The sequence below is a fragment of the Cavia porcellus genome, unplaced genomic scaffold, assembly GCF_034190915.1.
Source record: "Cavia porcellus strain 051 isolate PalLab524CR breed Dunkin Hartley unplaced genomic scaffold, mCavPor4.1 scaffold_22, whole genome shotgun sequence".
Lineage (NCBI taxonomy): Eukaryota > Metazoa > Chordata > Mammalia > Rodentia > Caviidae > Cavia > Cavia porcellus.
Window position 1 is genome coordinate 22,239,909 of NW_026947505.1, and position 19,120 is coordinate 22,259,028.

Genomic DNA, 19,120 nt, shown 5'->3' on the forward strand with positions numbered 1-19,120 from the left:
AAAAAGGGCTAGCTGAATACCACAGAAAACTCTTTCATGAGGCCATTGATCCTATTCATGAGAGAAAACTCTAATAGGCTAATCGAAGAGTTTAATGCTATCAAACTGACATCTGAATTTGGTAAGGGACACATTCAAAGCACAGCAATCTGTACATTTCTCTTTTGCCAGTTAGCACTATATTAACCTTTGTTAGTAAGGGCTGGTGGAGGGAACTGAAAGGACACAATTTCTTTTGTTTCTTTGGCATAGCTGCCAGGGCACTATTGGGTACTAAAGGGTCAATAAGGATACCCACATTTTTGGTTACATTATTCTAGGTGTTTCCATGGAAAGTTTTTGGATAAAACTGACCTTTAAATCAGTGCATTGCCTTCTCCATATCAGTGGTTTTATCCAACCAGCAGGTAGTCTGATTAGAACAAGACAAGCTACTTCCAACTGAAAGAAAATTCTTTTTAAAGTCTTTTTGAGCAGGATTCAAGGGCTGTCCTTGAACTCATTTTGTAGCCCAGGGTGGCCCTGAGCGTGTAGCAATCCTTCTGCCTCAGCTTCCTAAGTGTCCAAGTCTTCTCCCTACATATACATATCCTTTCTGCTTCTCTGAAGAACCATAGTACAGAAAGGCTTACTATCCAACAAATTTTATTTATATGTTGACAGAAAGTCTCTTGCTTATCAGTTGCTGAGACTCTGAGGATGTCTGCTTATAATTCTTGAGCTACCACCTGTATACCAGCTCTATCCCAGGCCAACTCAGGAAGCTTTCCATCACTGAGTGGTCTGCAACCATACCGCTCACAGGCCGGTGGTTAGTGGGTGGGAATTTGCAAAAGTGTTCTTTCATTCGATGTTTCCTCAGTCTGAAGTATTAGAATTCTCCTTTGTTCTGAGTCAAATTAATGATATGATTTTGGACTCCTGACTGGATGCTGACAATGTGGTATGTATTACCATACTTCTATTTTATATTCCAAGCATGTCTCATAGATAAACCAAATTTTTGATCAATTAAATGTTTTACAGGAAATAAATTACAATTATTCATTGTCTACTTCTTATGCAGAAGAGTTTAAGATTTATAGCAACAGTAATGTTTTACTAGTACATTGAGAGAGAGCTAATGATCCATGTCTTAAGGATATACACATTACTTTCACTCGTGTTAACCTATGTTCTTCAAAAAAGTACTGGTGGGTATTTGCTTTGATTAAAATTTTTCTAAGCCATATGTTGTAGAAAAGGCTTTTAATAATAAGTCACCTTAAACTTTTTTGGAAATAATTTCTACTACAGATTCATAATAAGCATAGTCTTTCAGTGACTGTATAAGTTCATCTAGTAGGTAATCTCCTTGCATAAAAGTTTCAAGATCATGCAGTGATTTGTTTATTCTGTGATCTGTGACCCGGTTCTGTGGAAAATTATATGTTCTTATTTTCTCTGATCTTCCTTTAGTTCCAACCTATTAAAAAAAAGATGCAGTTAGATTCAGGTCAGCTTAAGCTTACAAATTTAGCTTACTGGAGGATTAAATTCTTGATTTGTAATGTACATCACAATTCAAGACCAGGTTTTAATATGTTGAATCCCCAAATAACATGGGGAGATGACATAGAAAAAGAATATAGACATATTAATATTTGAATACTATGTCTGCCACTTTAATGCTGTATGACATCAGGCAATCTATTTCAACTTTAAACTTTAATATCTTTATCTGTAAAATAAAGGCTGAAAATGTCTACTACACAATGATAATGAACATATAGAAGCTGGCAAATATCAAATAGTACATACATATATACATACATAATCTCTCAGATAGCATAATTTTGAGTAGTGACAAGATGATGAATGTCTCACATTGAGGAGTTATTAAAAAGACTTGTAGGGCTGGGGATTTAGCTCAGGGGCATAAGCGCCTGCCTTGCAAGCAGGCAGTCGTGAGTTCGATCCCCGGTACTGATAAAAACTAAAAAGACAAAAAAAAAAAAAAAAAAAAATGACTTGTAAATTACAAAGTTAAATGTCAAACAGAAAGGAAAGTAAGTTGTTCCTCTCCAACTTTCATGCTTCCATAATTTCAAAGGTTTAAAAATGAATGGAGACTCAGAATATCTGTTTTTCATTAACTTTGACAAAACCTGAGAAAGATGCCTTTGAATACAGAAAATAGGGCAGAGGTATAAGATTACTATGTAACAGGCAATTTGAGTTACTCGTTTTCTTATTTTGACAAATATATGTAAACAACTGTGATGTACAAATACTGAGTTAACCAAAAATACATTTATCTTTTGGAAGCATTTTTAAGTTACTTCTTACCTGAATCTTTCTAGCATTGTATCTTTTACTTGTTTCTTCCTCTAGATGCATGCTATATAGCCTTGCACGTAACTTTTTCATAGCCATCTCTCTATTTTTAAGTTGAGATCTCTCTTGTTGGCATTCAGAAATAATACCTGAATATTATTACGAGAATTAAAGAAAATAGAAAAACCTGTATTTACTATCAAGGAATATTCTTTTTCCTTCTTATCTTTTTTCTTCCTTTATGAGGAGAGGAGAGTACTCTTAACATAAAGGGAAGATATTAAACTCTATAAGGTTTTTCAAAAATTGTAAGTTTAAGTTTGAGCTGTACCACAAAGTAGTTCCACGTGGAAAACATACATACTAAACAATAAACAGAGATCATGTAATAGAGATTGCCTTTCCATACCCTCCCTTAATTTTTTAAAGAAATAACTCCTTAAGAAACTAAGATATATTGAAGTTCAAAATCTACTTTTTCCGTATTCTTGTTTGTACACTCTATAGTAAATAAGACATCACCTTAAAGTTTAATATGAATATTTTCTTATATTTAAAAGAACGAAACTATTAGTTCAGCAAAAACTGGTTAATGGAAGCTATGCCTGTTTGAGATCAGTCACACAAAGAGATTCTGGTATTCTAGATATACATGGTCAGCTAGCCCTATAATTTACATGTAAATCACTGGAGTAACACTCACTGCTTAGCTCTACATAGTAGTATACTGGAGACTTAAAAAGACTTAGATACAGTCTTTATCTAATTACTGTATCAGATTGCTTGAAAGTCTGTGAATAAATTCAATGGAGGAAAGAAACCCCTCAAATTACATGCAAATTTTATCTGGAGGTATACTTCTGAGTTTGAGGACCAGTGCTGTCATTTTCTGAAAAGAGTGCTCAGAAAAAGACAATAAACCGTGATTTAAGGTATTTTCTAATGAACTATAATAATAACTTCACTGTGAGCATTTAAAAAACATTTCTAAAATTATTAAACATATACTTCGGAAAGCTGCGTGGAAGGACTACTGTCAGATACCTCTCTTCAGTCACTAGTGAGGCACTCCTTGGGCTCAGACCTCTATTCTTCCTGCTTTGTAACTGTCCTACAAAGTATCAGCTACAGATTTCAAGTGACTAATAATAATCCTTTGTGATATATATTTCTTTGGTATTGCGGGTCTATATCCATGGAAAATTAGTCAATTTCCTCAGAAATGGACTTTTCTTCAATGTTTTATGTTCAAGAAATCAGTACGTACCTGTTGGGAGATGAACTATCCGGACAGCACTGTCTGTGGTATTCACATGCTGACCCCCAGCTCCACTGGCTCGCTTTGTGTCAATTCTCAGATCTTTAGGATTAATCACCAGATTAATCTACACAGGTGAAAGAAATGTTGAGATATTTTAAAAGATTACACGTACTATACATAAAGGTTTATCTATAAATACTTGTTACATATGTAGAATTTGTAAGATTTACTCTTAAAGAGTTGATAGTATTTAGAAGCTTACTATTTTTTAGTTTTTCCTTTCAGAAGAAAAGGGAATCAAAACATAATACAGGCCATTGGGATGTCTGCTTCCCTCAGGTAACAACACAGGCAGGGAGAAATAGCCAAATACGCCCCAATGCACCTGCAGGCCACCATTGGAGAAGCTTGCTTCCTGTGGGCAGCCAGTGTGGCCTGAGCATATCTAAAGTAGACAAACACTCCCCTGCACACCTGCCACCATTGGGGGAATCTCAGTATAGCCACACAGGATAAAAGAAGCAGCAGCCCTGCCACTCGTACCGAGGGCCACCCAGGAAGCCTCAGGACAGATGCACAGGTCTGGAGTAGCCCACTCGATGCCCCACTGCTGCCTCAGGTGTCTGGCACATTCCCCTGCACTGCAGAGGGGCAGGCAATGTGAGAAGTACCTTGATCCCCACAACCAGCTTGTTGGGAGGAACCCAGGAAAATGTCAAGATGAAGGAATAAAAGACAATCTCAGATCTCCAGCCCATAAGAACAAGTATGGAAAATACAGACATGAAATAAAATGATAGTCACATACCCAAAATCTCTGAAAGGATAGCAACTGAAGAAAAGGAACAAATTCATGAGGCTGTAAAAGTAATTAGATCAGAAACAATGTCTCAGGTAAAAGAAGAAATTACAAACAATGAATTGCTGAACATATCTAAAGAAGACAAAGATACAAAAGAGCATAGGAAAATGATGAAAACCTTGAATGAATTACAATGCATGAAACAGATTCAAAGTGATATCTAGGAAATTAAAAATTCCATTGAAAGCTTGCAAAACTGCTTGAAAGAGACTGAAGATAGACTTTCAGACCTTAAAGATGCAGCTAGCGATCATGAAAGGAAAAAAAAATCTCTTACAAATAACAAGGAAACAGGAAATAATCCAACAACTGCACAATGAAGCAAAGTAAAATAATTCAAGAGTGATGGATGTCAGTTAAAAAGCAGGGATCAACACAATGACATAAAAAGACTATTTGCAGTAGTAATAGCAGAAAACTTCTCAAAATGGGGAAAGGACCTGACATAGATAACTGAGGAATATAAAACTCCAACTAGCCATAACCAAAATAAATCCTCACCCAGACATATAATAGCAGCACACAAACAGAATATTGAAGGCTGGAAGAGAAAAGAAACAGATCACCTATAAAGGAAAACCCATCAGAATCATGGCAGATTTCTCAACAAACCATCAAGTTAAGAAGAGCTTGGAGTAAAGTGTTTCAAACCCTGAAAGAAAAACAAGTTCCAACCCAGATTGATATACCCTGCAAAACTATCTTTCAAAACTGATGGAAAAATAAGATACTTCCATGATAAAGAACAACTGAAGGAACTCATGACCACCAAACCAACCCTACCGAGAGTGCTAAAGGATATTGTAGAGAGAGATAAAGATGACCATAGTTCCAGGAACAGCAGCAGAGGAGTAATGCCAAATAGGGCAAGTGACTGAATGGAGGGGAAAAGTGGGGAGAGGGGCAACAGCAGGAGGACAGCATGGCAGAGATGAACCAATGCATACTCTTTGTAACATTAATGTAGACAGCCTCAACTCACCAATAAAGAGAAACATAGGGAGAGTGGATGAAGAAACAAGGATCCATCAAGATCCATCAATGTGCTGTATACATGAAATACATTTAACTTGAAAGGAAATTCATAGACTGAAAGTCAAAGGAGAGAAAACAATTGCTTCATGCAAAAAGCAAAACAGAATATTAAAGGCTGTAAGAGAAAAGAAACAGATCACCTATAAAAGGGAAACCCATCAGAATCATGGCAGATTTCTCAACAGAAACCATCAAGTCAAGAAGAGCTCCACTCTTCCTGTTTTTATTGGTGAGTTGAGGCCAAAAAGCTTGCCCATCAACCACAGAATAGATAAGATATGGTATTTTTTATACAATGGGAAGCTACTCAGTTATAAACAAGGATAATCTTGAGGCTTATGTACGTAAATGGATGCAACTGGAGATCATGCTCATGGGTGAAATGGTTTGGACTCATATGGGTGAACACTGAGTTATCTCTCTGGCATAAAAAACTGAAGGAGTTAGTGGGATCCAAAGTATACAACAGATACTGTGAAAGTAATGGGGAGATGTCTAAAAAGCGAAGGTGGCAACCACTGTTAATTTTCTATTATCTTGTTTTGAATTCCTGTATCATTTTCATAGTTTTGTTGGTATGGTTTTAGTCTGTATTGTTTTGTTTGATTTTACTATGTATATTGGCATATACTATGTATATGGGCAGCTAGATTGAAGATAACAAGATATATTATGGAAGCCATTGTTGATTTCCTATTATTGGTTTTGAAGTCCTGTAACATTCTCTTTTTTTAATTTTATGATTGGTTTTATTCTGTTTTGTTTGATTTTATTATGTCTAATGATATGGACAGCTATTTTGAAGAAATCAAGAGACACTTGGGTAGCCACTGTTGATTTCCTACTGTTTTGTTTTGAAGTCTTATATTGTGTTCACTCTTTTGTTTTGATTGGCTGTATTCTGTTTTATTTTGTTTGGTTTTATTCTCTTTAAAATAAAAAATAAAGAAAAGGAAGAGTGTAGGACAAAAGCAAACACTTCCTAAATCTCAAAAAGTGAGCTTCTCTATAAATTACTTCCTTCTTCCCTCATGAACAGCAGAATTTAGCTATTAGAAATATGTGTACATAAATTAAAATGAGATTATACACAATATGTCTACATTCCAGAAGATGTTAGTAGGGAGAAAAATGCTAACTTGAATATAGGAAGGATTTATTTCACACATTTTGAGGGAAAGGCACATGGCAAAAGCCAAGAAGTCAAGGGTACAGACTCAGTGACTACACAATATGGTGACAGTAAGATAATGCTTTGTCCTGGGTGTCACCATCAGAAGCACTACGTTTAAAAAGCTCTGTTCCATGAATAACTATTGATTATTCCTACCTGTTTGCAGTCCTGGCAGTAAGAATGATGTCATGCCCTTAGTCTTCCTGACTTCTCTACAGGACTGTCTCATAAAGTTGCTAAAAGAACTGGATCATACACAAACCTCTGTCTCTTATCCTCTCATAAAAGCTTTTACACTCAGAGTGGTTAAACCACAATGAGTAGCACCTCGGGCTGGCTACTGCCATTTACTGTTTTATTTTTTCCCTTACCTGTTCTGCTCCTCATCTAGGCATCACACACACACACACACACACACACACACACACACACACACACACATTAGACTGCAACACGTATAACTCTACCATAGAGTAAAAATTTTCTCAAAATTAATAAGCAGAAACTTATAATTCATACTTTGAAAACAAGTCGGGGGTAAGGTACTATATCCCTGGCTCAGGATTCCAAGGCCAGGCGATAACTATCCCTCACCTCAGTGGGCTGAGGTAATACTGCCACTGTCATCGTGCTAGTATGGATGCGGCCCTGCTTCTCAGTCTTGGGCACTCTTTGTACTCTGTGCACTCCTCCTTCAAATTTCATATACTGATAGGCTGCTGAACCCCTAATGCTGGCACAAGCATGTCTGAGGCCACCTTGAAAATAAGAAAAATACAATTCTTTTTATTATTCTTGTCATTTATCACTACTTGACTACATGTACTATTTTGAAATAGATAATAAAAAATAAGCATATTCAAGACCTACAGCATGTCGTTGTATTTAGTCTTACTCTTTACTATTTCATAATTATTAAACATGAAGCATTTTTGGTGCTAATAATTGACATAAATAAATAACACATTTAAAAGAATTTTAAAGACTCATAGTCACACCATGGTTACTGTTGAATGACTAATCAGATTTTACAGGCCATTTCAAAAGTGGTATGTTTACATTCAAAATTACTAGGTAAATGAACACAAAACTAAGCTTCCTTAAAGAAAGTTCTAAAGCTAGTCATGGTCTTGTTAACTCTTTTCCTAGGATATAAGTAAATAAATAAATTAAATCTACATTTTACTAAGAAAAACTGAACAGTTCACTGACCTATTTCACTTGGAAAATATTCCAGGGTTTCAAAATGCCATCTTTTAAATGCAGCATATTGCTGATACATATCAAACATCTCTGAAGTAAACAACATTGCCTCTTGACCTCCAACTCCTGCAGTTACCTCCAGGATCAAATCCTTGTCATCTGTTTCTTCTGAGGGAACCAAAAGTAAGATAATCTGTAAATACAAAAATGTTACTTCTCCTATAATAAATAGTTATTTAATATTTGCCCACCAAATCCTAAAGATACACAGAGAGCTAGTTTTGTTGGGGACCACAGGTATGTAGGGGCCTGGAGTATCCAGGAATATTGGGACTGGGGCATTAAGAAGCGTCAAAATCTGGAGAACTAGGGAGGGTACTTGGATCTTGGATAGCTGGACAGATGGTGGTTCTGGGAGTACTTCTTTAAGCAAATAATTTTTTTTGATCTTTTTATGACAGGATTTCGTATAGGCTGCCCTTGAACTCACTTTGTAGACCAAACTGGCCACAAACTCGCAGTGATCCTTCTGCCTCAGACTCGTGAATGCTAGGATTATAGGTGTGTAGCACCACTCCCAGCTTCTAAGTAAACAATTTAATAATGCTGGCAACCTAATTGCCAATTGCCTAATTGTCAATTAGAAACATAAAATGAAAAACTTCTTGAAGTATTAATGTTACAACTCTATTATAAGTAAGATTCACCTAAAATTTTATCTTAGAGTTCTTACATGCTTTTTATCAGTCCTCCAGTTAATAAGAAATAAATGCTTATTGTAGGTAGGACTAGTATGGAAAAAAGAAAAACAAAAGCACTCAGATCTGAATTTGGAAGCTTCCTTAATATGGGAGAGAAATTTAGAACTCTAGGATTGACACTCTACTAGTGCTAGAGCCACAAAGATAAATACATAAAGAAATGGCAGAAATGCTTCATTTTTTACACAAATATCATACCTGGTGCTTTAACTGGATTATTTCTTTTTGACACAGAGTTATTTCATTCTCTGCAAGTTTCCTTAAATCTTCATTCTTATCTAAAAAGAAAGGCAGCAGTTAAACTTTCCTTAAGTGTTAAGTTGTGAACAGATTTCAAAGTAATAAGTTCTACCTGTTGAAGAACAAAATGTTGATCTTGTCCTTTTAATAATTGCCATCGATTAAATAGCATTTTAGTTTTCATGAGCATGTAGCTAAAACAAACTTTTCTGATGACGAAAGTATAACTAAAATTAAAAAGGCATATAAGAAAACAAAGATAAACTTTTTTTTTTTTTTTTTTTGGAGATGGGGTGTTGCTATGCAGTTCAGGCTGGTCTTGAACTTGCTTTGTAGCCCAGGCTGGTCTTGAACTCCCAACGATCCTCCCACCTCAGCCTCCCGAGGGCTGGGATTACAGGCGGGAGCCACCATGCCAGGCTAAGCTAATTTTTTTTTTTTAAATTTTACCTTCATGAAATACATTGATGAACTTTTGGCTCCCTGAGTTAGGCTGTAACAGTAATGAATGGATTTAGCTAATCAGAAAGACCACAATGGGAACAGATGTTTTCATTAGGTAAATAGACGTTCCATTAGGTAAACCAAAACTGAATTTAAAAATAGAAAATTATTTATTGCAGGAGAAATTTTTTAAGCTATTATGCAAAGACTTTATTTAAGGAGTATCAGCTTGTACACTCATGTATCAAGAAACAGTTATGCTGCGAACATACGCTACCATATGTGCAAGATCTACCTTTGGGCAAACGCAGAAGGGGGAGGAGCTGCGAGGGGTGGGGGTGGGGGTGGGGAGAGCAGGGTCGCAGGCCAACCAACCCCAGCTCAGAACGCCACCCTGGATGCCCTCAACTGCCTCTCTTCTTTACTGGTCCTGCCCCTGCGTGGGACTCAGGGGGCGGAACCAGGTATGGGGGTTGGTCTAGGGGCAGTACCAGGCTGCTGTACGGCTAGATGTGGGGGCGGCGTGGAGAGTGTAAAAGTACTAAAGGTCTGAGTTCACTTCCAGCGCCATGGCAGTGGGCTCCGGTGGTAGCTGGGGTAGAACTGGGTATCATATTGGGGTGCTAGCAGAAATCATACAGGAGTGCTGGGATAATAGAGACTAGCAGCAGTGCAGGTCTGGGGCCAAACGGGGGATCAAGGGTTTGGGGGGGCTGGGAGATGGTTTTACCAAGGGTTACAGCAGGAATTTGAGGGGTAGAACTTGGAAATTAGGAGCTGTGGCAAAAGGCTGCAGGGATACCAGGGATTATATGGGATACTAGGGCGCTAAAGGCGGTTCAAGGGGCAGTGTAGAGGAGCTCTGGGGGCAGCATCTGGTCCCCATGTGGCAGCCAGGGCTTGGTGAATAGCTGACTAGTTATACTGGGTCCTGGGGGCTGCACCACTGCGCCCTCTGAGTTGTGGAGGTGTAAGCAATTTAGGGTCCCTGGGAGGGAATGGGAATGCTGCAGGTTGAGAATGTGGGGCCACATGTAGATAAAGGTCTGGAGTGTCCAGGAATATTGGGGAACCCTGGAGGCTAGGACATTTGGAGGATCAAAATCTAGAGGAACTGGGAGGTTATCTGAGTCTAGGGACAGCAGGACAACTCCAGTAACAGAGTACCAAGGCTATCTGGTATCTGCATGGAGTAGCCAGCAGGTGGAAGAACTGCTGTAGCTCAAGATCAAGCTCCAGGGAGTGCCTGTAACCTTGAGGGTGCACAGGTCTTGGTCCAGACCCCAGTCACACAGTCATACAACCCCTCTTCTATGCTAATTAGAAAATTCAGTAGACGGTGAGGGCCTTTAAGGAGGCAGAGACCAGTTTCTGCAACGATAGAGACAGACTGTCAGCTCTGTAAGGGTGGTGTGGCGCCTCTTTGTTCTTCCGCCTCACCGTGACCATCTGCATTTCGTATTTCAGGCCTAAGAGCCTGGCGATGGCTATGGCTACCATAGTGTATGACACATCTGATGCGGTGGAGCTCTGCCCCTCCTATGGCCTGTACCTGAAACCCATCACAAAAATGACCATCAGCGTGGCTCTCCCGCAGCTGCAGCACCCTGGGAAGTCTATCTCCAACTGGGAGGTGATGGAGCGGCTCAAAGACATGGTGCACAACCACCAGTTCTCCACGCTGCGCATCTCCAAGAGCACCCTGGACTTCATCCGTTTCGAGGGGGAGGTAGAGAACAAGAGCCTGGTCAAGTCATTCCTAGCCTGCCTGGACGGCAAGACCATCAAGCTCAGTGGCTTCTCCAACATCTTGAAGGTGCATGCCACTGAATTCAAGATGGACTTCCCCACCCAGGACTTCTTTGTCAATACAAAGGAAAGGAATGAGATGCTGCCAGGGGAATGGCCAGACACCATCCACTTAGAGGGGCTGCCTTGCAAGTGGTTTGCTCAGAAGGAATCAGGCTCGGAGAAGCCCAGCCAGGAGGTACTCGTCAAGGTGTTTGAGAAGTTTGGAGAGATCAGGAATGTGGACATCCCCATGCTGGACCCCTATCGAGAGGAGATGACCAGTCGAACTTTCCACATGTTTGGTTTCGGGGGACACTTAACCTTTGAGGCCTACATACAGTATTGCAAGTATGGGGGTTTCCTCCAGGCCATGAAAGCCTTGCATGGGATGAAGTTAATGTACAAAGGGAAAGATGGCAAGGCTGTGGCCTGTAACATCAAAGTTTCTTTTGATTCCACCAAACACCTGGGAGAGGCTTCAATTAAAAAACGGCAACTGGAGAAACAGAAGCTTCAAGAGCTGGAGCAGCAGCGTGAACAGAAGCGCAAACAGAAGGAAGCGGAAGCAAGGCTGTGGGTGAAGGAAAGGAAAGAGAAGGAGCAGGAAGAACTGGCGAGAGAGAGGAAGAGGGAAGAGAAAGTTCATAGAAGACCACAAAAGCAGAGAGCTCGAGAGATCTGGCGAAGTCAGAAGCAGCTGGAGAAGCTTCAGGCAGAAGAGCAGAAAAAGCTCCAGAAGATCAAGCTGGAGGAGAGGAAGCTGCTGCTGGTACAAAGGAACCTCCAGTCTATCCGGCTTTTGGTGGAGCTGCTGAGCAGAGCCAAGGCTGCAAAGCTGGAGAAACAGGAGCAGCAGGCGCTGAGGCTGGTGGCGGAGGAGGAACACCACATGCAGGTGCAGCAGCTGAGCATCCTATTGTGCGAGAAGCCCCAAGACATGGACCAGTGCAAAGACCTGCAGCAGCCCAAGCGAGATTTCCTGCAGCCTGCATTTTCTGGCAGCCAGATTACCTGTGCAGCCATACTCCACCCCCTCCAGAGCCCAATGGTCCCCAGAACCCCCAAGGAGGCCCTGTGCCACATGGAGACAGACTGCACGCCCAGGAACTTGATAGGCAGCAAATTAAACAAAGCTGGGTACAAGGAGGCTCAGACTTCACTCTGTGTGGGCGCGGAGAGTGACTCTCTGGAGAAGAGGTGCCCAGAGGTCCTTCCCAGAATCCCCAAGGACAACCAGCAGGCCAAGAGCGTCCCCACTTGTGGCCACAGCGTGCCTAAGGAGGGCAGGTTGAAGCAGATCAAGAGTAACTGGGAGCCCAGCAAAGGCCACATGCAGGCCACACACAACGGGAGAGCTGAGGAGCAGAACCTACCAAATACTAGCTGGGCCAGAACCAGCTGTAAGGGCTCAAGGCTGCAGAGCAAGGTGCAGCAGCAGCGCCAGAAGCTCTCCCATCGGGACCTGAGGAAGTCCCACAGCAAAGACAGGGTCAGCCGCAGGGAAAGAAGCAGAGGGCGCAGCTGCCACCGTGAAAACTCCCGGTCCCCAAGAAACCAACACAGAATCAGGAACAGGTAATGAAGGCCTGGGCTTCCCCAAGGGTGCTGCCCCGTGTCCTGTGACTCTTGCCTACCTGTATTAAAGCCCAGTTCTTATGTGATCAATGTCCCAGGAACCCAAACTCAGTTCACAGTAAGACAGGGCACTGAAAACTCATTCTCATCAGCCTCGCACACAAGGTCGCTGCTGGCATCTCAGTTCTAGATGTGTCACTAGTTTTAATTTTCCTTGGAAACTACGGATCAGATAAATCTGACCCCTCGTCTTAAGCAGGAAAACCACAAAGACTAACAATGTTAAGAATGGCAGATCAGTCATGAAGAGTACAGAGCAGATTTTGCGTGTACCAGGAGAGGCCAGCAAAGTCGTCACGTGTCCTGCAGCTGAAGAGGAAGAATGTGAGAAGTGAGGGCTTCCACAGACCCACAAGGCCCAAGTGAAGACAGTGCCTTGCGATGGTGGGCTGGTTCTTTTTTTCTGTCCCTTCTGTAATTCTTAAATAACTGGTGGAATGCCAAAAGAAGAGGCTGACTGTGGCACATTCAGTCCTGCAAAGAAAGTGGAAACTCAAACGTGCCCTACATTTGTGGGGAGTGGCAGAGTGATCTGATGCTCCTTGACTTTAAAATATTTACTTTTTTCAACTTCAAGTATTAAAGCATAAAATGTTTGATTAAAAGCTTTTTTTTCTAAAAAGGGTTTGTGTATGTGATAAGAAGTCATTTTTTTCTAAATTACTTTTACTTGGAATGTTCCCAACACATTTAAATTTTAATTGTTTACATCTTAAAAGTGAAGCTTAGGGATAAAGATAGCTGTACATATTTCCATTAGGAGATATTTATTCCAGGTTGTATTTTTATGGTGAAATAAAATCCTTTTCTAATGGAAAAAAATTAAAAGCACTTGCTTTTACACCAGCAGTACAACAATTTTAGTTTTTCGTACATTTGCAGAAGGAAGAATAAAAACCCAAAATATCAGGTAATTAAATATTACAATGTAGCAGTTTGAGGGAACTTTTATGGGGGGAGGTTTGAGCAAAAGAAAGGACTGTCTGGAGAGAAAATGACAGTAACAAAACAGGAAAGCATTGATGGAAAGGTATAAAATTGTTTTGGAAAGAGTACAGCACAGAAGAAATTTGGAAAAAAAATGGACAGTACATTGAGTTAGAGAGAGAAAAAAATGAATTCGAGCTCAACTCCTAAAGCATTCTCAGGCAATATGCTCAAATCTGGATTATATCAAGAGCAAAAGCAGTTTCAAGTTGGTTGACTCTGAGGTTTCTTTCAGTTTTAAAATGTTATCTTGTGCAAGGTTAAAGAGACTGGAAAGAGGTTAGAAATAATTTTAACCCTACATTTTATTTAACACGGTATACCTCAAATATCATTTCAATGTGTAATAGGTATTTTTAAAAAGTCTGTATATCAAAATGTTTGAAATCTGTGTATTTTATACTCCTAGTGTATCTTGATTCAAACAAAGTCCCATTACAGAAGCTCAATTGTCACATTCGATTTCTGGCTATTGGATGTGCAGCAAGAAAGGGTAATCTATACACTGAGTTTCTCTTTCAGTATTAATCTGTGTTCACTGGGCACCTAGCCATAGTCTCTATATTATAGAGCGGTCCTTTAGTCCTATCCTTAGAGAAATTGTTTTCACCCTCTCCTTTCCCACCAAAATTTCAAGATAAAATGCCAGCCTGATTAATTTCTTTTCTGTTAACTGATGGCACAATTGCTACATTCTATAATTACATTAAGACTATTTTTATTAAAACTTCTAGTGACAAAACTGTAAAATATATAGACTTTTGAAAAGGTATTAACTTTTCTAAGTCAGGCCCTAAGAATCTCTTCTTGAAACTTTAAGTGGTGTTTACAGCTGTATTTAACTAGTTGAAGTCCCAACGGTCTGTTTGCTCTTTCTGGATCTTGTAGCTTTCTCTTCTGCCTATACCTCAAATGAAGTACTATGAATTTCTGTTCGTTAGTCTTATTTGTTTTCCTACGGATCTGCATTAAGCATTTTCATCTACTTTTATAAGGTGTATCTGTTTTATAATTACTTAGGCTCAATTTCTCTCTTAATTAGTAATGATTTTTTTCTTTCTCCTAGACCAGAATAGACTTTAGCTGAATGTCCTTCTTGTAGGTTTATTTTAATGTAAACCTCATTTTTCTCCTAAATTCAATCTATTTTGTATTTTCATTTTAGTTGACAGGATCACACCTAATCTTGAAGCCAGAAGCTTGAGATTTTTCTTAGAAGTCTCTATCATCCTTCTCAGGACCATGTAATCCTGTTACTCCTCAGAAATCCTACAAGTCCTATCTCTGCCTTACTGCCACCTACTGCTTGGTCTGTTTTAATGGTTTCTTTATCGGCTTTTCAGCTACCAGGGTCTCTAGAGAATATTCTAATTTATCCTCAATAGTGATGCCAACATTGCTCTAAAAAGGTATCACTTCTGTGTTTAACTTCCTATGTTCTATAAAAACAAATCCAAATTCTTTTATCATGCAAGGTTCTTAACATTTTTGGTTTGTTTTCAGATTCTCTTACAATCTTCTGTTCTATACCCTCCCTTACTCTATTTCCCAATATGGTATCTTCATCTTTAGTAGTCTCCTTTGCCTTGAACTTCAACCAGGGATTGAACCACAGGCACTTATCACTGAAATACATCTTCAGTCCTTTCAATTTTAAATTTGAGGCAAGGTCTCACCGAGCTCCCAAGGGTGGCCTTGCACTTGCCATTTTTTTGTTTCAGTAGTTGGGATTACAGGTGTGGGCCTTTCTCTTGTACTACCTGACAAACTTTTGGTTCTTGTTCAAGAGCCATTCAAAAGCCGGCATTTACTGCACTATTATAGAAATTAAAATATTTATTCATTTATGTTTTTATTTCTTAAATACTAAACTGTCAGCTTAAGGGCCCTTCCATACTTTTTTGGTAACGAGTAATGTCTGGCACAGTAATAACTCAAAATTTGCTAACATTTGTTCCTTTAACCACAGTTTTCTAACATTCTGTCAACTTTTCTAGTTTGATTTTTAAAATACTGAACTTTTAAATCAACTTGCTTTTTTGTTTGTTTGTAGATAAGTTCTTGCTATGTAATTTAGGCTGGCCTCAAACCTGTGGTGATCCTCTTGCCTCAGCCTCCTGAGTGCTGGGACTGCAGGTATGTGCTATAATGCCCAGCTTCCACTTGCATTTTAAATCTGGCACGAACTATGCAGTCAATTTAACTTTTCCGCAAAAGACATTATTCTCAATACCAGTTAATAATCTGTGAAACAAAAAAAATCTCAAAACAAGCTGGGCATGATAACATACACTTGTAATCCAGGCACTAAGAAGGCTGAGGCAGGAGAACTGTTGGGAGTTTGAGGCCAGCCTAGGCTACACCATAAGTTGAAGGCCAATTTAAAAGACATAGTAAAACCCTGTTTCAAAACAAAACAAAACAACCCAAACAACAGAAACAACAACAAAAGAGCCCCAAGCCAACCAACCAATCAAGATACACTACTTTTCTCTTAAATCACTTTACTTTTAATCACTTAGGTAATACACTAGCCTTTTGTTTTTTATGGCCTATTCGATCTCAATACCAGACTGACGGCCAAAAATCAAAGCTTCTTAAATGATAAAAGCAATTTACTCATTTTCTAATTAAAAAGTTTCTGGTGGCTCCCTTATGTGAACAACATAAAATAAATTCCTTAGTGTTTGAGTGCCTCTCCAAAGAGGCTCCTCATCTGCCATTACCAATGACTTCTCTTTTGGCTACTACAAGCACAGTGATGATGATAAACAGCAAGAGACTGGGAGTCCAATCCCAACTCCATTTCTTCTATACTATTTATAATGGACGGCAGTTATTTTGCCTCACTGCGCTCAGGTTCCTCTTCTGTCACATGAGGCTAACAGTATCTATCTTATGGCTTGTTATGTGAAATCAAATGAGTTAGTAGAGAAAGCTAAGCAAAGCCTGGAGTATGGTAACATATCAATAAAGGTTATACTATTATTTTCTCCTCTAAGGTAAGTCCTTCCACTTTTGCAACTTTCCTAACAAGTTCTTTCTCGCTTAGATTTTTAGTTATAATTATAGCTGTTCTCATTTATCTGCTGTATCATAATTAGTTCTGTATCCGCGAATAGACTGCAATCGTCTCTGGATCCTTGCCATCCCACAGATCAGCAAGTAGCTGGACATCTCAGGGTTCTTGTAGTAAAGCAAAAGCTTAAGCTTCACCCAGATTCGAAAACCAGGGAAGCACCTGGGAAAATGAGTGAAAATGCATAATCCTAGGTTTCAAATTCTGAGTTTAGAAAGCACTGCTCCTCATACTATTGCAGATGATCTCCACATCGCGGTGTAACTTTGTTCTTCTGGAGCCCATACTAGGGACTGTGTCTTATCTGTCTTTGCAGAGCAAATCAGCTCCTGCCAGACGGAATGAAGAAACAACTTAAATTCCGTTCAATGGGGCGGTGAACTAGGCATGGGAGTCCAAGCACGCAAAAGAAAGGGTGAGATCAGAAACGCACCTGCGATCCAAAACAGAAACTACTGCACCTGACTGAAGAGCTTCAAACTCAGTAGTGTGGACACCTGGCCAGCGGGATAAAGGGCAAACAGTCAAGACTCTGCTCCCCTGGCTTGGCCCTTACCGTGCAGCAAGTGCTCGGTCTCCTGCAGCTCCTGCTCCTTCTCAATCAGGAGTTTAGCCACGGCCGTGAGTTCGGGGCCCCCGACTTGTAAATGGGCTTTTGACTCTGCCTGGCGCTCGAGAAAAGTCCGCAAGGGCCCACCGCGGATGAACAGCTCCTCCAGCGGCGGGCTGCTGTAGCTGAAACACCGGTGGGGCTGACATGGAGCCCTGCGGGTCCACAGACGACACGCAGAACCCCATAGAGGCCGGAGCCGCATCCCTGGAAGGGAGAGAAAGGGCGCGGGGGGGCGGGGCAGGGGCAGACCGGAAGTTAAGACAGAGTCAGTCTCGCGATAGTACATGGATTTAGGAGCGAGATTAGCCACACCCAATCGTGTGCCCGTGGCGCTTTTCAAGGGCCTCCCGGAAGCATTGGTGATAACTTCCGCCAAGCGTGGGAAAACCTCAAAGTGGGTGAAGGCCGAAAGTTGAGCGGTTTGAGCGGGCCGAGCAGGCCGAGCGGGCCGAGCGGAAGGGGTGGGGTTGTCAGCGGGACGTCCGGGAAGCCTTGGGCATCTCTTCGAAGCCTCCCTCGGAGTCGCCTTCCTGCGCTTGCTGCTGCATGTTGGTCAGGGATGGCAAAATGGCATGTTGCTGAAATGTTCGCTAAGACATCCAGTGATTTTATTACAGCATCTTTCACAGCACTTATCTGCGGAATCTACTTGCTTTAAAATAACTTCTCTCACCTGCCCATCCATTCTCATTTTTGTTTAAAGGAGGTTGAGTTAATCTTTTAAACTATGGCACAGCAAAGCCTTCCGAACACCTGCCAATTTAGGTGAACTCCTAGAATGCGTGAGAGTCTTAAGTTGATCCCTAGCATCAGGTTTAAATAAAAATAAAAAAAGAAACACAAAGAATCTGCCACAATAGCCTAATACTTGTCGTGCCGCCTCAACCACAACACTTTGGATAAACTACAGAAATACTGTAGTTTATTGGTATAATTCTTTGCGGGTTTCACTTATTCACAGACTTGCCCACTGATGGGACGGATAGGAAGGAATAAACAACCTGACAGTGGTAGGACTAACTGCTCAACCTGGAAATGACCACTGCCTATGTGGTTTGGCCAGTTACCCACTCTGGAGAGTTAAACTGCTAAGACAGGTGACTTGCTGAAGTAGCTTCTAATTTATATCTTCCACCCCACCTGCCTAAAGCCCTTCAGTGGCTTCCCAGTGCTTTAAACTTTTTATAGTTAAAATTTTATTGGTACATGCTTGCAGTAAACAGTGTTTACATTCCTTGGGGGGAGTTGGTACATAGGCGTATCTTAATTCTTTTTTCATTTCCTTCCCTTCCCCTTGCCCCCCAACAAATTTGTCCTTTAAAAATAAAATCAAATGGTAAAAAATGGGACCTTCTAACAAGATTAAAATATCCTTCAGTCATCAAACCAAAACCATTAAATATAAATTCTCGAAAATTTGCATTGTCTTTCTTTATCCCTTAGGACTACATGGCAAGAGCACAGTGAAGTGTAAGAATGAGATGATTTTTCAAATACCACAGTGCAAAAATTGTTCTGCAACTTAAAAGCGCCAGCTAATTATGGTTCATCTTTTCAACTTATCTATGCAACTTGCACTACCTTGTAAAATTGTTTGGCTGTGAGATAGTGATCAAAACTCTTTAATTCAGATCTGCTAGGATGTTTATAAGTTTATATAATTTTTTTTTACAATTTTTTCTCTTTTTTTCATTTTTATCAGTACCAGGGATCGAACTC

The 19,120-nt window shown here is 40.2% G+C and overlaps 2 protein-coding genes across 3 annotated transcripts; one reads left to right on the top strand and one right to left on the bottom strand.

Annotated features, from left to right (window-relative positions):
• Window positions 1-1,231: 1,231 nt before the first annotated feature.
• On the bottom strand, window positions 1,232-17,641 carry Mtrf1l (mitochondrial translation release factor 1 like). Of its 2 annotated transcripts, none has more exons than XM_063232919.1 (7): window positions 17,345-17,641; window positions 8,811-8,890; window positions 7,861-8,044; window positions 7,243-7,406; window positions 3,584-3,701; window positions 2,329-2,465; window positions 1,232-1,465 (listed from the first exon to the last, which is right to left on the bottom strand). In XM_063232919.1, the coding sequence occupies exons 1-7, from the start codon at window positions 17,601-17,603 to the stop codon at window positions 1,265-1,267; spliced, it is 1,143 nt and encodes a 380-aa protein (XP_063088989.1). In that variant the 5' UTR covers window positions 17,604-17,641; the 3' UTR covers window positions 1,232-1,264. The 2 variants fall into 2 exon arrangements, with proteins under 2 accessions (XP_063088989.1, XP_063088990.1); XM_063232920.1 differs by having other exon boundaries at window positions 7,861-8,019; window positions 17,345-17,451.
• On the top strand, window positions 9,668-13,236 carry Akap17a (A-kinase anchoring protein 17A). Its single transcript, XM_063232918.1, has 2 exons — window positions 9,668-9,760; window positions 10,764-13,236. The coding sequence occupies exon 2, from the start codon at window positions 10,780-10,782 to the stop codon at window positions 12,664-12,666; it is 1,887 nt and encodes a 628-aa protein (XP_063088988.1). The 5' UTR covers window positions 9,668-9,760; window positions 10,764-10,779; the 3' UTR covers window positions 12,667-13,236.
• Window positions 17,642-19,120: the final 1,479 nt, after the last annotated feature.